The following is a 16433-nucleotide window of genomic DNA, read 5'->3' as shown; positions in this document are numbered from 1 at the left end:
CCAGCTACATCTTTCCAAAGGCATGTCTCTCCAACTCATTGATACTGGCTTTGTAAGCTATATGGATATGAAGGAAAAGGGCATGGGATCTAAATCATTTAGAAAATTACTTTTATTTTATACCAACTAGCTCTAGAGGTCAATTATTTTGAAAAGTATACACTAAGGTAAGCAAGGAGTGCCGGAGTAATTCCACAGTGAAGAAACTGATTACATTTAATTGCAACCTGGTTTGATAGAACCAGGGAGATTTCCATCATTAGTTTGATAGAAAAAGATGGTAAAATGAAGTTGACAAACAGTTAAAATGTGAATCTTACTAGATATACATTGATTTTTTCTGAGCCCTTTCACAGTATGAATCTTTTTTTTTTTTTACATGAAACTCTGGGGTGAAACTCATGGGTGAGGTCATATTTGAAACCTGATGCAAAAACAGTGGCAGATCACAGGAATAACATGCAGTGCCAGTGTATAAAGAGTCAAATGAAGTGAGTGCAAACTTTGTTGAAACTATTCAGTCTGTATAGTCTCCTCCCAAGTCATTTCCTTCTCCTCACTGTTTCCCAGACATGTTGGAAAGACAGACTCATTTGTCTAAGGTCTTTAACTTTTGGAGAGCAGCATGTCTGGGCTTCTGTAAAATAATATGGCTATTTTCAGCCTTATGAGTAATCCAAACAGGCTGCAACCATTGCCATTATTAACCCTGCCAATACCAGGAACAATATCAGTTTTCCAGTCTTCCAGTCTGCATGTATGATGTATAATTCAACACTAAACGTCAAGTAATTCACCCTCTCAGTTACAGGAGCTACTGTACTGTGTGAACTTGCATGAACATCAGTGTCAACCAGAAATCACTGCTGTTCTCCTGATGTTGGCTTTAGTTACCGCCATCTTAGCCTCACATGCACCAATTCATACCTGCTCACTGCATGACTCCCGTGTTAGATCAACAAAATATCATTTTAAACTTTACACTTTTATATAATACCTTGTAGTGTAGTTTTTTGTTTTAGTAAAAATGAAGTACCTCATTAATAAATAGAGCAAAAAACATTAAATTAATTGGTTTATGTGACATTTATTTATTATATTATAAAGAAACAAACTGTGATATCTCTGTAAATAGAGAAAGATTCAGGAAACATTTAAGTTGCACATCTGTTTCACCTGCAAGCCTTTCCGTATAATTTCCATAATAACTTGTATGTTGCACCAGTATTTTAACATCAAAAGCCTTACTCATGTCATCCTGACAGCGTCTTTTGATATGTCCTTCAACATGACTCAGCATGGCTATCTTCAGAGTCGCTGTGAAATCTGGGTAACACGATGGGGGACGTGAGTGTCTCCAATTTCTCTGGTCAGTACCAGTAGGATCTTCGGTGTCGCTTGTTCTCCTGAATACCCATCTTCTCCATGACCTCTTCCTCCAGGGTTTTCAGAGACGGTACATAGGTCTTTTTTAGAGTGTCTTCAGGACTGGTGTCTTTGGGACCATCTGTGAGGGTTCAAAGAAAAACAGGCCACATCCAAAAATGTAACAGATCATGAAAAGTAAAAAGTTTTTTCTAACATGAGGCAGTTTTAGCTATACTCATGAAACTGACACAGGTACAGACTTATTTGGACAGACTGTAGAATCTCAAAAGACAGGAGCTTTAACGAAGACAAAATCTAAGTAACAGGAACAATGTGTTCAGATGTACAAGTTAGAGGGTTGCTCAGCATTGGTAATGGTTTGTGCTTCCCATGTATCCTCTAGTTCAGAAGAGAATTTTTCCACTGTGAACCAAAGACTCAAACTGGATCACTCTGAAATCTTTTTTTTTTTTTTTTTTTTTTTTTTTTTTAAATTTGTTATTCAAGTCTGCACAGGGTGGAAAGAAAGAGCTGGTTTTATGTGCTGACTATTAACTACACATGGAATAAACTGCATCAGTTTTGGGTCCTGAGAAGAATACCCCTCCAACTAAAACACACATACACACCTTTCCACTGCTCTGGTACGATGCCATCTCGTCGCTCCACAACAGGCTTAGGGATGATTCGACCTGTCCTGACAGACACTCGGACTCTCTCACCCTCCTCTGTGAATTTCCACTCCACTTCAGTGGGCTTCCTGGGAGATCAATATCAGTATGTTAAAATCCTGTCTGTTAAGATACCAAAGATCAGGTGCATTTATGAAGAAAGTGGTAGAAGCAGTTTGAAGAGGGGCATTCGTTTTAATGGTGGTGTGGAGAATAAAACAAGCATCAACTACAACACACAAACATTAGAGATTTTACCTTATTGGTATACTATGGTATCATATCAATACCACGAATTATAGCTTTATCTTCAGTGCAGAGATGCAGTACTTTGGGCTGCAGATAACAATGAAACACCATCTAGAAGGAGAACCACAACTCATTTTGACTGCTTACCTGTGGTTCAGCTATTGCTAAGGTCCTGAGATGTGTGCACATGCATAGCTGCAACTATAACTACAACCATACCTGTCTGAGGGGTCTATGAGGACGACATCGCGCAGCAGCAAAGGAGCCTCACTGGCAATGTAGGTCCCACGATAATCCTCACTTCGTCCAATATACCTGTAATGCTGCCATAGAAAACAATAGTTTACAGCTCTCCGACCTGCTGGTGGCGAAATAGCTTTTTCGGTGCATTTTGTCAGCAGTTACACCCAAAACAACCCTGACCCCAGACATCTGGCTCCATCTGGTGGAGCTAAATAATACGGGTTTTACAGAGGGTTTTACACTGGCATTTAAAATTAATGACCATGACAATTTTACCGATTAGTTTTTGGTGAAAGGAAAGATTGGCAGCATCATCTCTGTGAGTTTTGTTTACATGTATGTTAAAGCATCAGCACTTTGTGTAGAAAGAACAGACACTGCAAGCTTTTCATCGTCAACAACACCATGTACACTTTGATATAATGTGTATCATACAAATTGTAACTGCTTCTAATTTTCTTGTTAGACACAGTGGTTATAAGCAAAGTCTGTCCAGTTTTCTCTGAAAAAAAGGTTATTGCCTTACTGTGTTCAGTCCCTCCAAGATAACCCAGTTCCTGTGTCTGAAGACTTGGATCACTTTTCCCTGCTTCCCTTTGTCCTTCCCTGCGAGAATCTCCACCTGAGAAATGAAAGCATATTTTTAACTATATGTTGTATGAACTTTTTTTTTTTTTTTTAAATCTACCACTTACTTATATCAATCCAGCTTTTACCAAACATGTGAAGTTTTACCACCCCAGCCACTGGATCCTTTTGGAATAATCAAGCCCCATCTATGGCACACATGTATTAATACTACTATTATGTACAATACTACTTTAATCAGCTTCATTAACAATGCTGGAAAAATTATCAAAGCTTCAATTCCTCGAGTAAAAATATTCTATTGAAGTTGGCTCAGCATTAAACAAGTTAACAAGTGTGAGCTGGAACATGTACATATTGTACTCATTCTAAAAACTAGTTACCTTCAGAGAGACAAGTAAGCTAAATAAGCTAAATAACAATACGATGATATATTTGAGTTAATATAACTTGTTGTTCTGCTGCCATTTTAACTGTTGTCTAGTCCTGTTCTGTTCCTGTTGTTCTGAAACAATATAATTTCCATTACTTCAGAACTGAGACTTAGACTTGGGTCAGACTTCACAAGAAGAAACTACAAAAGTCCAGATTCAGGATGTGCAGACCAGATGTTGATAGGTAAGGAGTGTGCCCTACAGACAGACCCGTACCACTACAGTTCCTGCTGTCAGGTTTATCAAAATTTGAGTTAGATAATAATTTAATAATATTTAGCACTTTGCAAAAGTTTTATTCAGTTTAGATATTTAGATGCTTATACGACACCATCATTGTGTGACATAAGAATGAGCCCAAACATACAGCTAGAGTCATAAAGAACTATTCAGAGACAACAACAAGTGGTCCTGCATGCAGAGGCACTGACAGGACACTGAGACACTGATAAATAAGAACAATTGATTGTTTTTTGAAGCATCCTCACTTTACTTTTTCCCCTTATCCGAGTTTCTCACCATGTCCCCTCTGACTACAGACCAGTCCTCTGGTGCTACAGGCTCCACGAACACCTTCCTCCTCCTCCTCCCGGGAGGATTTTGCCTTTTAGCAGCCACTGTCCACGGTCTGTTCGTGCCGTACCGGTAATCCTTGGGCACAACGACCCTGGCTGCCATCGACAGGAGACTGGTCAGCCTCATTGTGCTACAGGACAAAATAAACCTTGTCAGTTAACGCTCGGACAAAAAGATGCAGCCTCCACTGACAACACTCAACCCAGGCTAGGCTAACGTTAGCTTGCGGAGTAGCCACATTTAGCGTTGTGTCACAGCCGATAAACAAACACCACTACTTCCTGAAACATGTAAAAAAAAAAAAAAGATACTGCTACATATCTATCAATAAAACCCCAGTAAAAGAAAACTGAGTGAACGACATGCAAAAGATGTTACCCTCTGTTGATGTCAATGTCACATGCAGTAGCTAGCGCTGCACCAGCAGCAGCAGCAGGGAGCAGCGCCACCTGCCGGGCCGGAGGACGAGCTACACGCATGGGCAGTAGCCAAGTCAAGCAGCTGTGAGGGATTGATTTGTGGGGAGGATGTGGGCCACTGACAGCAAGCAACCGTCATGAAGGTTACAATGTTCAGTCTTTGTGGAAACTGTTGAAGAAGTATCGATTCAGCTGTGAGATCATCTCAAGGATGGAGCCTGTGCTGCTGTTGAACTGCACTGCATTGTATTGTACTGACAGGTGTTGCTTTTATTTTGTCATCCAAATCATCGAGGGGAGGATGAACGACGTTCACACCTCTCTGCAGTGCAATACAGCTCAACAGCAGCCTCTGAAATAACACAGCTGCATCTGTTGCCGAATGCAGGGATAGTAAATATTTGTTTGTGGTGTCAAAAATGCAAGAGGTGCAGCGATTTTAAAAAGGCCTCTCTCCCCGTTTTCCTCCATATTCAGTTAACATTGGAGCCAGTGGGGCAGTTGGATGGTACTCCTGTTGTTCAGAGGCTCACAGTTCAAATTCAGTGAGTCACTGTGCTTTGGTAGACACACTGTGTGAAAGAAGACAAATGTGGATATGTTCTGACAAAAATGATGAGGGAAGAGTGACGTTCGTGGCCATGAGGATGAGTTAAACAGAACATTTTCAGACCAGTTGAACAGCTTCTCCCCACTCTTCCTGTTATGTTACCCACTCCAGCTACATACACATGGATGTAAAAAATCTGAAAAAGTTCCGAAACATTCATGAAACTTCATCTGTCACCGTGTAAAAACTATGAACCGGGTTTAAAAGTTGAATACCACCAAAAATGAAGGAATGTTTCTGAACATTTTTACTTTTGAGTTTCTACCTGAAAGTATGAATGAGTAGAAGGGATTGAACAATACATGAAAAGTTGTGCAAAACTAGAGATTTTCAACATTCTCACCATTCACCTGAGTGGAAAAAAAAAAGTCAGAAAAAATTGAATATTTTGGAAATTGTGAAATATATATAGAAAAACTGAATACAACCAATAATGTTGTAGTTGAGATAAACATTTTAAAGCTTGAATGAAGTTTCTATGTTGAAGTAGGAGCCCGGCTCCTCTCTGAACTGCAGGTCTGTGGTGACAGGACTGAAGCTTTAACCAGACAAGTTCCCAGCATCTTAACATGCATTTTCTTGGAGATCATGTACTCAAATGTTAAACCATCACAATCATATAGTCGAATAGATTTTTTTTTTGGTGTGTGTGTTTGAGGATATTTTCCTATAAATTTGCCTCCAAAAGCTGGTGACTAATGTTGATTTTCATATGATTTTTCAAAATATTAAGATGACTCAGTCATGAGTCACAGACTCAGTCCAAACTAAGTGACACTCCTTCAAAAATAAAGAAAAGTCTCTGCAGCAAACACAAACCAGGTAAAAAAACATTCACCTGCTTAGCTCTGAAAATAGCAGTGGTGCGGTGTCCAGTTATTACAGCAGAAAAAAAAACATCCTCAAAACACCCTGCAGTGTACTCCACTCCTCCTCTGTCCATCTGTGTGAATATTATGTTCAAAACACTCAGACTTTCACTCAAACCTGGGCTGCAGTTGAAAAGTCATTTAGTTTAGGAAGGTTCCTGAGTGAAATGACCTGGAAGTATATAAGTGACAGCCATGAAAAGAGCTGGGGGAGTTCTCTAAGTCAGGGGTTTTTCAAAGTCTGAGACTGTGGGCTTCCCATCAGACAAACCTTGGAAAGAGGCACCCCCTCACCCCACCAGTTTAATTGATTTGTTTTGCTCAATTCCTGGTCATTAGGTCAGGGGAATCATAATTATGTTATTCAATCCCATAGACACTTGACAATTGAGCCAAGATAGCATAGGAAACACTGGACATTCCTTTACAAAAGGTAAGGAGTGAATGCCGTCCCACAGTTCCTTGCTGCAGCAACATTTAAAGTGACCCACCATTGTAGTTTCACCACAGTAGACCATGGATGTATTACATCAATGCAGCAGACCCACATAAATGTAGAAACAACAGAGCATCTATATGTTTGTGACACAATTTAACACTTCTGGAAATTCTTGGCTGGGTCAAAAAGTCAAAATAATCTCCTCTTCTAACCACTTTTCCTTGACCTTGACGGAAACCGTCATGAGGTCAAGGAAAGACGTGAGTTCATAATGACTGTGGTGCAGAGAATCCAACTGCACTTACATAAGACTTATTTTCTTTTTAAACCAACTTTTATTTATAACCTTATAACCACTGGACAATAAATATTCCTATCATAACCACAAAAACATACAGGACTGAAATCTTGAAATAAAATGACATGAAGGGAAAACACATGCAGAGAAAGCAGAGCCACTGAAATAATAATTAAATAAAATAAGGAAATGAGCAAGGGATCAGATTGATGTTGATGATGCCTTTTAATTTTAAAATGTTTAATAAAGATTAAAAAAAAATCATATATTTTACACCATGTGAGTACTTCAGTTATGTCAGCCCAACATTAATACACACACACTCTCTCTCTTCGTAATTTTTTACAGGCCAGTCTTGCCAGGTCCAATATGGCGGCGACATTGACGTCTGATTCAGTGGCCAATCCAGCGTCCGGTGTTGAAAATGACCAATCAAAGGAGCGGAGACATAAGCACATAAACTGCATAAAAACTTTCAAAGGAAAGTTATTTTGGGATTAGTTGAAGATTATATTGCTTTAGGCACAACATTAAATCTCAGAATACTGAATACAGCCATCTCACATTAGAAAGTCGGGTTTCACTGAATCAATCCAACAAGTGTTTTCTTATTTTTAAGCAAAATCATTCAGGTGACAGTTTTAATAGGAAAATGTTTTATTCTAAAAAAAGAAACGAAAAATTTGCGCAAATTTCCATCGTCTTATCACGTGATTATTGGTTTTATAAAGTATACTTCATATACTATATATATATACTTCATATATACCTTATAATTTCCATTATATTCCCCTTACTGTTCTTGTCATTTTTATTTTGTTCAGGTAAATAAAAAGGAAATATGTTTTGATCCAGAACATTTAGAACAAAAAAGATATGGAGGTTATTTTCATGCTCATTTGCAGATATACTCCAATATCCTATCTACATTTATGATGTTGTGGCCAAGTCTTGAGTTATGCCGCAGCATCACTGTATTTACTAAACTCATTTGCATTGACAACAGTAGTTCAACTGCAAAATCTGGATTGGTTGAACAGTTGAAATAGGCCCATTGAGGTAAATACAATTAGTTACTACAAGTTATACTGTGGTGGCACTGTGACAAAGCTGGGAGATATTTATAGGAACCGAACTAGTACTGTACCAATTGCCACAGAGAGCATTTACACATCAATACAAAAACAAAAACACAAGAAGTTTCAGCCCAGTCCGTTATGGATATCATAAAAGGTGAAATGAGCATGGATTTAAAACTTTATCACCAACCAAACACTGTATTTAAATAAGTCATACTCAACCAAACTCCATGACAAATTCAAAGCTGTCAGGACATCTTATATAACACCAAAAGTAGTTCAGCTATCACAGCCTAAAGCCCAAAAACTGTGCTGCAAGCCTCTCTTGAGAGCAAATTATTTATGACAAGTGCACACACACATGTAAAAAGGTGCCATCATTAGTTTCATGCATTTGTAACAAAGTGAAAAATAGGATGTGAAATGATTCATTAGGTCTGGTTGGTTTGAACAGTTGATTTCCCCCCTGCTTGAAACGTGATTTGTGAGCCAGGGAGTCTCAACAATGTGGTTTATAAAGTGCTGTATGACTCAAGAGGGTGATTTAAAAAAAAGAGAAAAGTAACTGTAGAATACAGTGACTAAGATCTGATTGCTTTAGGTGCTTTCCAGTGTGGGGAAGTGAATAACCTATAATATACAAACAGTGTTTTCTGGTTGTAAACATGACAAAAACAGTTGTTTTGTAATCAACAGATTTATTAAATGGACTGGCAACTACAATAGTAAACCAAGCAGCAGATTAAGATGAATGGCAGCTTCCGAAAGTAACACAGAAAGCTAAACCAAGAATTACACTTGAATACCAAATTATACCCTTGGAATTAACTGCAGATCTGAGCGGGGCACTTTGAGCATTTCAAATGTTGAAATCTGTGGTGTGGCGATAGGAAGGTGGCCATCTTAGACCCAACAGACAGAAATATTTTCACTTTTAAGAACTGTGATTTCCCTTAATAATAATAATTTGATAAACTGTGGGCTCATGTTGCCAAATAGAGAACACTGAAGCAATGGCTAGGACATCAAAGTAACATGGTGAGAAGGCCAAGTATCTAAAAAAAAAAAGAAAAAAAAAAAAAGACTTGAACCTTGAAAATTACAAATAGTGTAAAATAACAACACTACATATTGACCAACATGTCAAAACAAAACTTTTGAATAAAACACATTTTTAAAACATCACAACTTTGTTTCACAGCCAAAATAATAAGACATTGACGTAAAACAGACTCATATTCCAGTTAGGAGGGTAAGAAACCAAAAGTAAGAAACTTAAGATTTACAGATTGTTCACTCCGTAGATTCTTTGTCAATTTGATTACTTTCAAAAACACAATTTGTGTGGATCATATGTTGGTATCAACAATGTCAGCAATACACTTCAGTCCTGAAAAAAAACCCCCAAAAAAACAAACAAACATACTTGGTACAACCAATTACTAAATACAATTAAGTGTTCTTCACAATTACATCTCCAGTATCAAGCAATGGCAGCATTAATGTGAGCGTAGTAGGAAATTATAATAACATGAATCTGAGAGTTGAGTTGGTGGATTTTTTAAGTTTGCCAGATAATTTCCCCAGAAAAAGTGGCGACTATTAATTTTCCCCCCTCAAAAATGCCATTACTCCACCTTGACTTGAAAAGTTTCAAGACCAGGCTCGGACACAACAACATTCAGGAATGTCTTTCTGCTTTTAATAACGCACATTATCAGTTACAGGAAATTACAGAGGGGTTTACAAAGTAACTCTTTAAATCCTAAAATAGTTCTTCTCAAATGGGGTTTACATATTCAATATGTTCGAAAGCCACGTAGGCTACATGCGGGATCCTGTGCAATTAATCACATAATTTGGTCACCTGCAATGAAGCATACTACAATGCAACAAAACCTGTGTTGCATAAAAACATCATAGTAAACTAGTCAATGATTAATGGGGCAGTGGAAAAAAAGATTCTGAAAGTGCAACTCATATATCCAACAAGTGAATAAATGATTTAGATGAAGCTAAGAAGCTAGGTGAAAGAAATGAAATAAAACAAGTAATTTATAAACTAAAGCTGAGATCATGGTGGAAAATTTGTTCTTGTTCCTGTACAATATCTATGTTTTAAAACCATTAAATTGGAGTCTTTGTCAAATAAATTTAATTTTTTTGTTTAAATGTTTTCTTTTTTTTAAATTTAATTTATTATATATTCAGTGTTTATTCCCTCTAAACTGAAAAATGTTTTGACACCTAGCATTTAGTCTTTGTAATCATGTAATTGCACTTAGAAATAAAAAATATATACACACCAAAATCCCATTTATAAATGAGCCTTAAAGTGCTCAGTTCAATTGTTTGAAATCAGATTAGCAAACTTTTTGTTTCTGGGATATATGATATCCCAAAAATGGCAAATGAGGATTTGTTTGTCTCTCAATACAAACACTTAGTTTTTTTTTTTTTTTTTTTTAAATTCTCCTATTAATGAAACTGCTGAAATCTGGCATCCTGCAGGTAACCATGTTGATGCTTAAATTCCAGAGAGAAGCGTCAAAGTTTCTTGGTTTTCTTCTGAGTTGATGTTAAGCACTATCTGTCACAGGCTGTGGGAAGAAGAGTTGAAAGCAATTAGAGGAATTATTACTATCTCTTATCGTTTCATTAATGCATCTCTGACAGTACATACATGTTGAATTTTCACAATGTATTTTTGTATGGTCCTTTATTTTTTGCAAAACTATATATTATATATAGCTAGTAGAATATTTTTTAAGCTTTTTAGATGAGTTACAGCCACTGTTTTCAGTGAAAATTTAAAAAAACAACTTAAAAAAAAAGTTTAAGTGTTGGTGCATTCAAGTGCTTGTGGGACGTTTCCAGCTACAAGACTGGCGGATGGGCTGCCATTCAAGAAACTGTTATGCAAGAAAGTGCCAAAATCAAATAATCCTTCTGTAAACAGAAGTTATTTTTTGGCCATTTTATGCCTTTATTTGATAGGAAAGTGTAGAGTGACAGGAAGTGGAACAGAGAGAAGGGTAATGACATGCAGCAAAGACTCTAGCCAGCCGTGAGTCAAACCAGGGACTCGCTTGCTTAGAGCATTTGCGCCCATGTGGTATGTGGCCTAACCACTTGGCTATTAGGTCCCCCAAACATCCATGATATTTACCATTTGTACTACTGGATTTGATTTTCCAAAAACTATCAAATGAAAGTACTTGAACTGACAGAAATATAATATTTTTTCTAAAAATGATGCTTCTAAAAGTGGGGTTGTATTATTTATTATATTTTAGGACTACATCTACAACAGCAGTTATTATTTTAGAATGGAGAGAGTACTGACTCAACAGCAGCTTGTACAGAAAGTGTTACATGATGGATTGTCTGTAGCCTTAATGTTGCTGGGCTAGCAAATTTCTTCAAGTCGGTTTATAATGTGGCTGCTAAGAGTTAATTATCCCCGAAGTGTTTCGTTTGCCTAGTCTAACATGTTTATCTGTCACAGAGGAAATAAATTCCTGACGAGTGAAAACAAGTTGAAAGCGTCTCCTGATGTCCTTAGTGACCGCTTCTAAGAGCCTGAGCAGAGAGTGTGTGACAGAGACAAGCTGCACAAATGTGGGGTTTTACTTTACTTTTACAAAAGGATTCTCTGTTGGTATCTTGGGGAAACTTTCCCTACAGGAATGGGGAAAAGTGTTGTCGCCCTATAAGTAGGGTCATCTTATAAATGGATTAATAGATGGTAATGTTTTTTTTTGCTCAAAGTTCAGAGCTACACACAAGCACATGAATGCAACTAAAGCAAACTAAACGTCCACCGTGATGGATTACCAATCTAAAACAAATTTCTAGTGTCTGCAATTAGGTTTTTCATACTTTCATAGTGAACTGCGAACAGTGGCTGCTTTGAACTAAGTAGACACCTATAATGTCCACACAGTTTGTAGTTACTGAGCAAAAAAATGGAAAAACATCATCATTATGGTCCTTGAAGCCCACAGTGAGCCCTAATAATTTAATATTTCCCTGGTAAACAACATTGATAAGTAGAGTTTCACCTTATCTGCTGTTAGTTGGCCTCCTGCTGGAGCATTTTCCTGGGCCTCTGGTTTTGACTCGCTCTGTGAAGAGGGAGCAGTTGCCTTGGGACCAGCCACATCGTTGAGCTTGGGCTCTGTGTTAGACTTGTTGCCGTCTACTTTAGAGTCACCTTCTGCTCCTGTATCCTTCGGCCGCTTGGGAGATGCCTACCGAAGGTTTGAGGAAGTGTCAGAGAGACAGATAGCTCAACAATGAAGTGAATATGATGTTTTTTTACTTGTACTGTGTACAACTGACTGGCTCACAGCTCACCTCTGTGGACTCCTCTGCTTTTCGTTTGGTTCCTCCCCTCTCATTCTTCTCATCAATGACCAAGGCCCCTTCATCCTCATCACTGCTGCCCTCGGCATCTGCTTTCTCCGAACTACCTGTGTCCCCTGCTCCTTCTGATGCATTGTCCTTCTTTGATGACTAAAGACAGATATTCAAATATTAGTGAAAGAAAAGAAAACAAAGACTGGACCCACAACAGTTTATAAAAAAAATAAATAAATAAGTTGAACACTCAAAGAAAAGTAGAATGCAATTTGATTTCACTGTGCTCATACAGACATGAAGATTTTTGTGGAAATCATCACTGTACTCTCTGGAGTTTTCTTGTAAACACACAAAAGTTTTGATTATATTCAGAGTTCACACCAAAACAACAAAGTTTTTTCCAATTTCTATTTTTGCAAATCCATTTTTTACATTCTGTATTAGCTTGCAGTGTTCTTCTTCCCTGGGTTTGAGGGCCATCATAAAATTTGCTCCATAGCGCTACTAGAGGTAAAAACAACAAAAATCCAAAGATCACTCCAAGTGTTGCGTTGGCTGCAAGTTTTGGGCTCTGTTGCTACACAAGCCAATTACTTGACACAGCCTCAATGCTTGATTGATATAATGCATCTCATTATGCGCTCAGAGTAGTGTAGAACAAACATCTTGCCTCCATCCTAAAAATCGACCCACCTCGTAGCCTTCATGCGTGACAGTGGGGTTGTTCTCGATCTCCCAGAGTCCCTCAGCAAAGCCCTTCCTCTTGTTTGCTTTTCCAAACTTCTCCTTACATTCATCATACGGGAACAAATCCTTGGCCCCCAGGAATGCCCTATAGTGGTCAAACATTACTCAGTATTTTTCTTACTATGTACACCCATCCAGTCAAGCACACAATTTGTGTCTATTTGACATTTGGACAGATTACAACACATTACATTACCTCACTATATATTTTAGTGATTACAATGATTAGTCAATTCATTGCTTGAGCTGCGTAAACTAATCAGTGAAAATCGTGGCCAGTTTAAGGTAACTCTGCTTGGACAAAGAGGTGATGAAGGAAAATTTAGATCTGACATTGTTGGGTAAAGGTCACTAAGTCACCAAAGCTGCTAAAAAAAAAAAAATCTGGAAACCATGTATATCTATATGGAATTTAATGACAATCCAGTAGTTACAAAAATATATTGATTTAGACCTTTACATGTATAACATAATTGCATTACTTAAACAAATAAATATCTCAATGAAAATTACTGTTAGTAGTAATGAAAGTAATTTTTTTTAACAAATGTACACCATTAACTGTATTTCCCATAACACAAAAATTTGTATGAGTATGATGTTCAGTTTTTTTTTTTTAAATGCTTTAAGTTTCTGTCATCATTTAGGCTCCACTTGGCATAAGATTAATAACATTAATTGATTAAAATACTCACGTCTCATGTGTTCCAAAAAAGAACACCTGGTATTTGTTTGAGGGCGACTTCACTGCTCCTTCAGGTAACTCATCAATCTGTGAATTAAGAATACAGCCCGTTAAAAAAGGATGCTGATGACCCCAAAAATCCTTGCAGCTCTTTAGATAGTAAAATGATGATAAAGCACTAACTCAAAAGTAGATTCTGGTACCGACTTCGCAAAAAACACTGGTTTTCAAGATGAATGTCATATTGAAGATGGTCACTTGTATTCTTTCTTATGTTACAAGTTAAATAAACTAAATTTGAAAAACTTATTCAGAGCTGGAATGTATATTCACATGCCATATCTGAGGATCAGCCTGAATGGATTATTTTCATTATTGATTAACCTGTTGATTCTTTTTTTCCTACAGTGAAGAAAGGCTCATCACAAGTTGGGAGAACTCAAGGTAACATTGTCAAATTGCTTGTTAGACCAACAGGCTAAAGCCCAAAAACATTATTTCATTTATAATGATAAAAAACCAAAGAGCAGCAAATCCTCACATTTGATCAGGTTGAACCAGAAAATATTTAGCACTTTACTTGATAAATTACTTATTTTTGATTATCAAAATTGTCGACCATTCACTTCCTGTAAATTGATTAATTAATTGAGTTTGGGCTTTTAATGCCAAATTAGGCTTATATGACTGGAGAGTCATGCAACACAATGGAGTTATCTTGGCTTGATGAGGTCACACTGCCTACCGTAAAATCCCCCCTAATCTAACTGCTGATGAGCCCACTGAGAGCAGAGGTCACTATGCTTTTTTGGTTCCTTCTCATGTTTAACATCCTTGCAGTGTGCTGTTTGGCTCCACCACTGTGCAAGTATTTATTTGTTCTTTAAAAAGATACAGAGGCGCAGGAAAGCACTATTATGATGGCCAAGCGTGGCGTCCGTTTGCCTCTGCCAGACCGCCTGTCAGACAGGCCTTTTGGCATTCCCAGATAGGGCCACTGTTTCAGGATAGGTGGGGCAGGGCCTGCAGCCTGCTGAGATGAGGCATGGCTGATAAGACTGAGAAATAGGAGGGAAGAGGAACAGAGCAATGCTGACAGTCACTTCATTATTAGGGCCGATGGCGTAAATTCATCAGTTTTTATTTAGAGGTACTCTTAATAAATGAATTTTTGTATGGGTTGAAGTGATAAATCTTATTTAACTGCAAGAACGGTTGCTGCATTGGAAACAGAAACACAGACCTAAACTACAATGTCTCCTTTTCAACTGTACAGGCAAACTGAGGTTGGGGATTGCATGTTTAATTTCCACAGTTTTCCGTTTTAATTTTGGCTTTTGTGCAGTGAGGTGCAAGTTCCAAGCTGTATTGGTTATTTCGCCCTTTTCTCTCTCACTATGTATTCATAAAAATCTGAGTGAAGGTGCGTTTTAGAGGAAAACTTAGTGTAACTACCCATAAAGTTCACATTTCTCCCATGCTGTCTGATTAGGAAACACTGACGGCAATGTCAGCCTACTGTGCGTTTATGGACCGGGCAGACATTACGTTATGGTGTTATACCACCGTTTTTATTAGCCTGAACCCAAGTTTAACGTAATGGACGTGATTTGAACGTTACGAACAGAAACGCTGTCACTTACCACAACAAGTGTAGGCAGGCAGTCATGTTTACAAAGTACCGAGGCATATGGCTACACAAGCAGCCATGTGCTGTTTGTAATGCAACAGTTAATTAAAAAAAGAAACTTATTTAACACTTAACTGAGTAACAGCGTGGCTTCGCATTAATAACCTAACTGAAACGTTACGATAACGTTTTCTTCTGGGCGGACGTTACTGTTGCGGGTGACATGACCGTTATTTTACAGTTTACGTTCTGTTACCCAACTGCTCTTTTTAACGGTTAAGCTTAAAGTTAACATTAGGCTAACCTAACAGGCCCCCCTGGAGACCGAAGCGCCACATTAAAAAGCGGCGTTGGTGGCAAAGAGCAGCTAGCAACAACATTCATATTTAGTTAGCTGTGCAGGGTAATGAAGCGTCTGCCCACACGATGAATCACCCGAAAGAAATTTGCAACCGTCTACGGTGGGCTAGCTGTGTGGATGCTGGGCAACGTTAGCGAACACAACCGAGCTAGGCTAACTCATGGTAGCTAACCGCTGTTAGGCCTCGCAGGTAAACAAGTGATAGGAGCAGGCTGCCACACGAACTGAAATGAAGACCAAACATAAAGCTGGAAATAAGAAAATTTAACGTCGTGTGCTTACCCTCGCAGGCCAGTGTGGGTACCCCTTCATTTTAGCAAACACAAGATCTCCAGGTTTGTATTCCTTTTGCCTGTTGGACCTCGGCATGTTTCTTGCAGAAATGGCTTGCTATGTCAGATATATGTGTAATTAAAACACGGTGCTAGTTTTATGTGCTACAGAGCCCGGATTGGTCAACACCTGCAACAAACAAGCCAAGCGTCGGTTTCTCATCCAAATAAACCAGGCGCGGAAAACTGGAGCGAAGACGCGGCGGGCGACTTTTTTTTTTTCGCGGATCCTGTGGACTGTAACCACGGCCGGTGGTAGCGACACCGTTGTGGTGTATGTTTGAATAACGTTTCAAATTCAACTTAAACGCTGTAACTATTTGGTTTACGCGTTATCCCACAATGCACTGGCTCGTCCCTCGGACTGTTTGGGTTTGAAATTGAAACCCGCTTCCCTCCGCAGACGCGCCCCCAGTACCTGATGAAGTTGCACAGTTAGCGCCCCTGTTGACTCCTACTGAGAATTTCTA

The 16433-nt window shown here is 38.3% G+C and overlaps 2 protein-coding genes across 2 annotated transcripts; both read right to left on the bottom strand.

The window, feature by feature from the left end:
- Window positions 1-1067: 1067 nt before the first annotated feature.
- On the bottom strand, window positions 1068-4638 carry mrpl24 (mitochondrial ribosomal protein L24). Its single transcript, XM_071500692.1, has 6 exons — window positions 4508-4638; window positions 4073-4259; window positions 3058-3153; window positions 2508-2611; window positions 1998-2128; window positions 1068-1507 (listed from the first exon to the last, which is right to left on the bottom strand). The coding sequence occupies exons 1-6, from the start codon at window positions 4606-4608 to the stop codon at window positions 1371-1373; spliced, it is 756 nt and encodes a 251-aa protein (XP_071356793.1). The 5' UTR covers window positions 4609-4638; the 3' UTR covers window positions 1068-1370.
- Window positions 4639-8521: 3883 nt separating this feature from the next.
- On the bottom strand, window positions 8522-16405 carry LOC139633633 (hepatoma-derived growth factor-like). Its single transcript, XM_071499418.1, has 6 exons — window positions 15914-16405; window positions 13651-13727; window positions 12902-13040; window positions 12203-12361; window positions 11908-12096; window positions 8522-10443 (listed from the first exon to the last, which is right to left on the bottom strand). Exons 1-6 carry the CDS (start codon window positions 15998-16000, stop codon window positions 10423-10425), a joined length of 672 nt encoding a protein of 223 aa, XP_071355519.1. The 5' UTR covers window positions 16001-16405; the 3' UTR covers window positions 8522-10422.
- Between the last annotated feature and the right edge of the window lie 28 nt (window positions 16406-16433).

Source organism: Trachinotus anak, unplaced genomic scaffold, assembly GCF_046630095.1.
Source record: "Trachinotus anak isolate AG129_WGS33_773 ecotype Australia unplaced genomic scaffold, CSIRO_AGI_Tana_v1 ptg000016l, whole genome shotgun sequence".
Taxonomy (NCBI): domain Eukaryota; kingdom Metazoa; phylum Chordata; class Actinopteri; order Carangiformes; family Carangidae; genus Trachinotus; species Trachinotus anak.
This window is presented reverse-complemented; position numbering and strand designations above follow the sequence as displayed.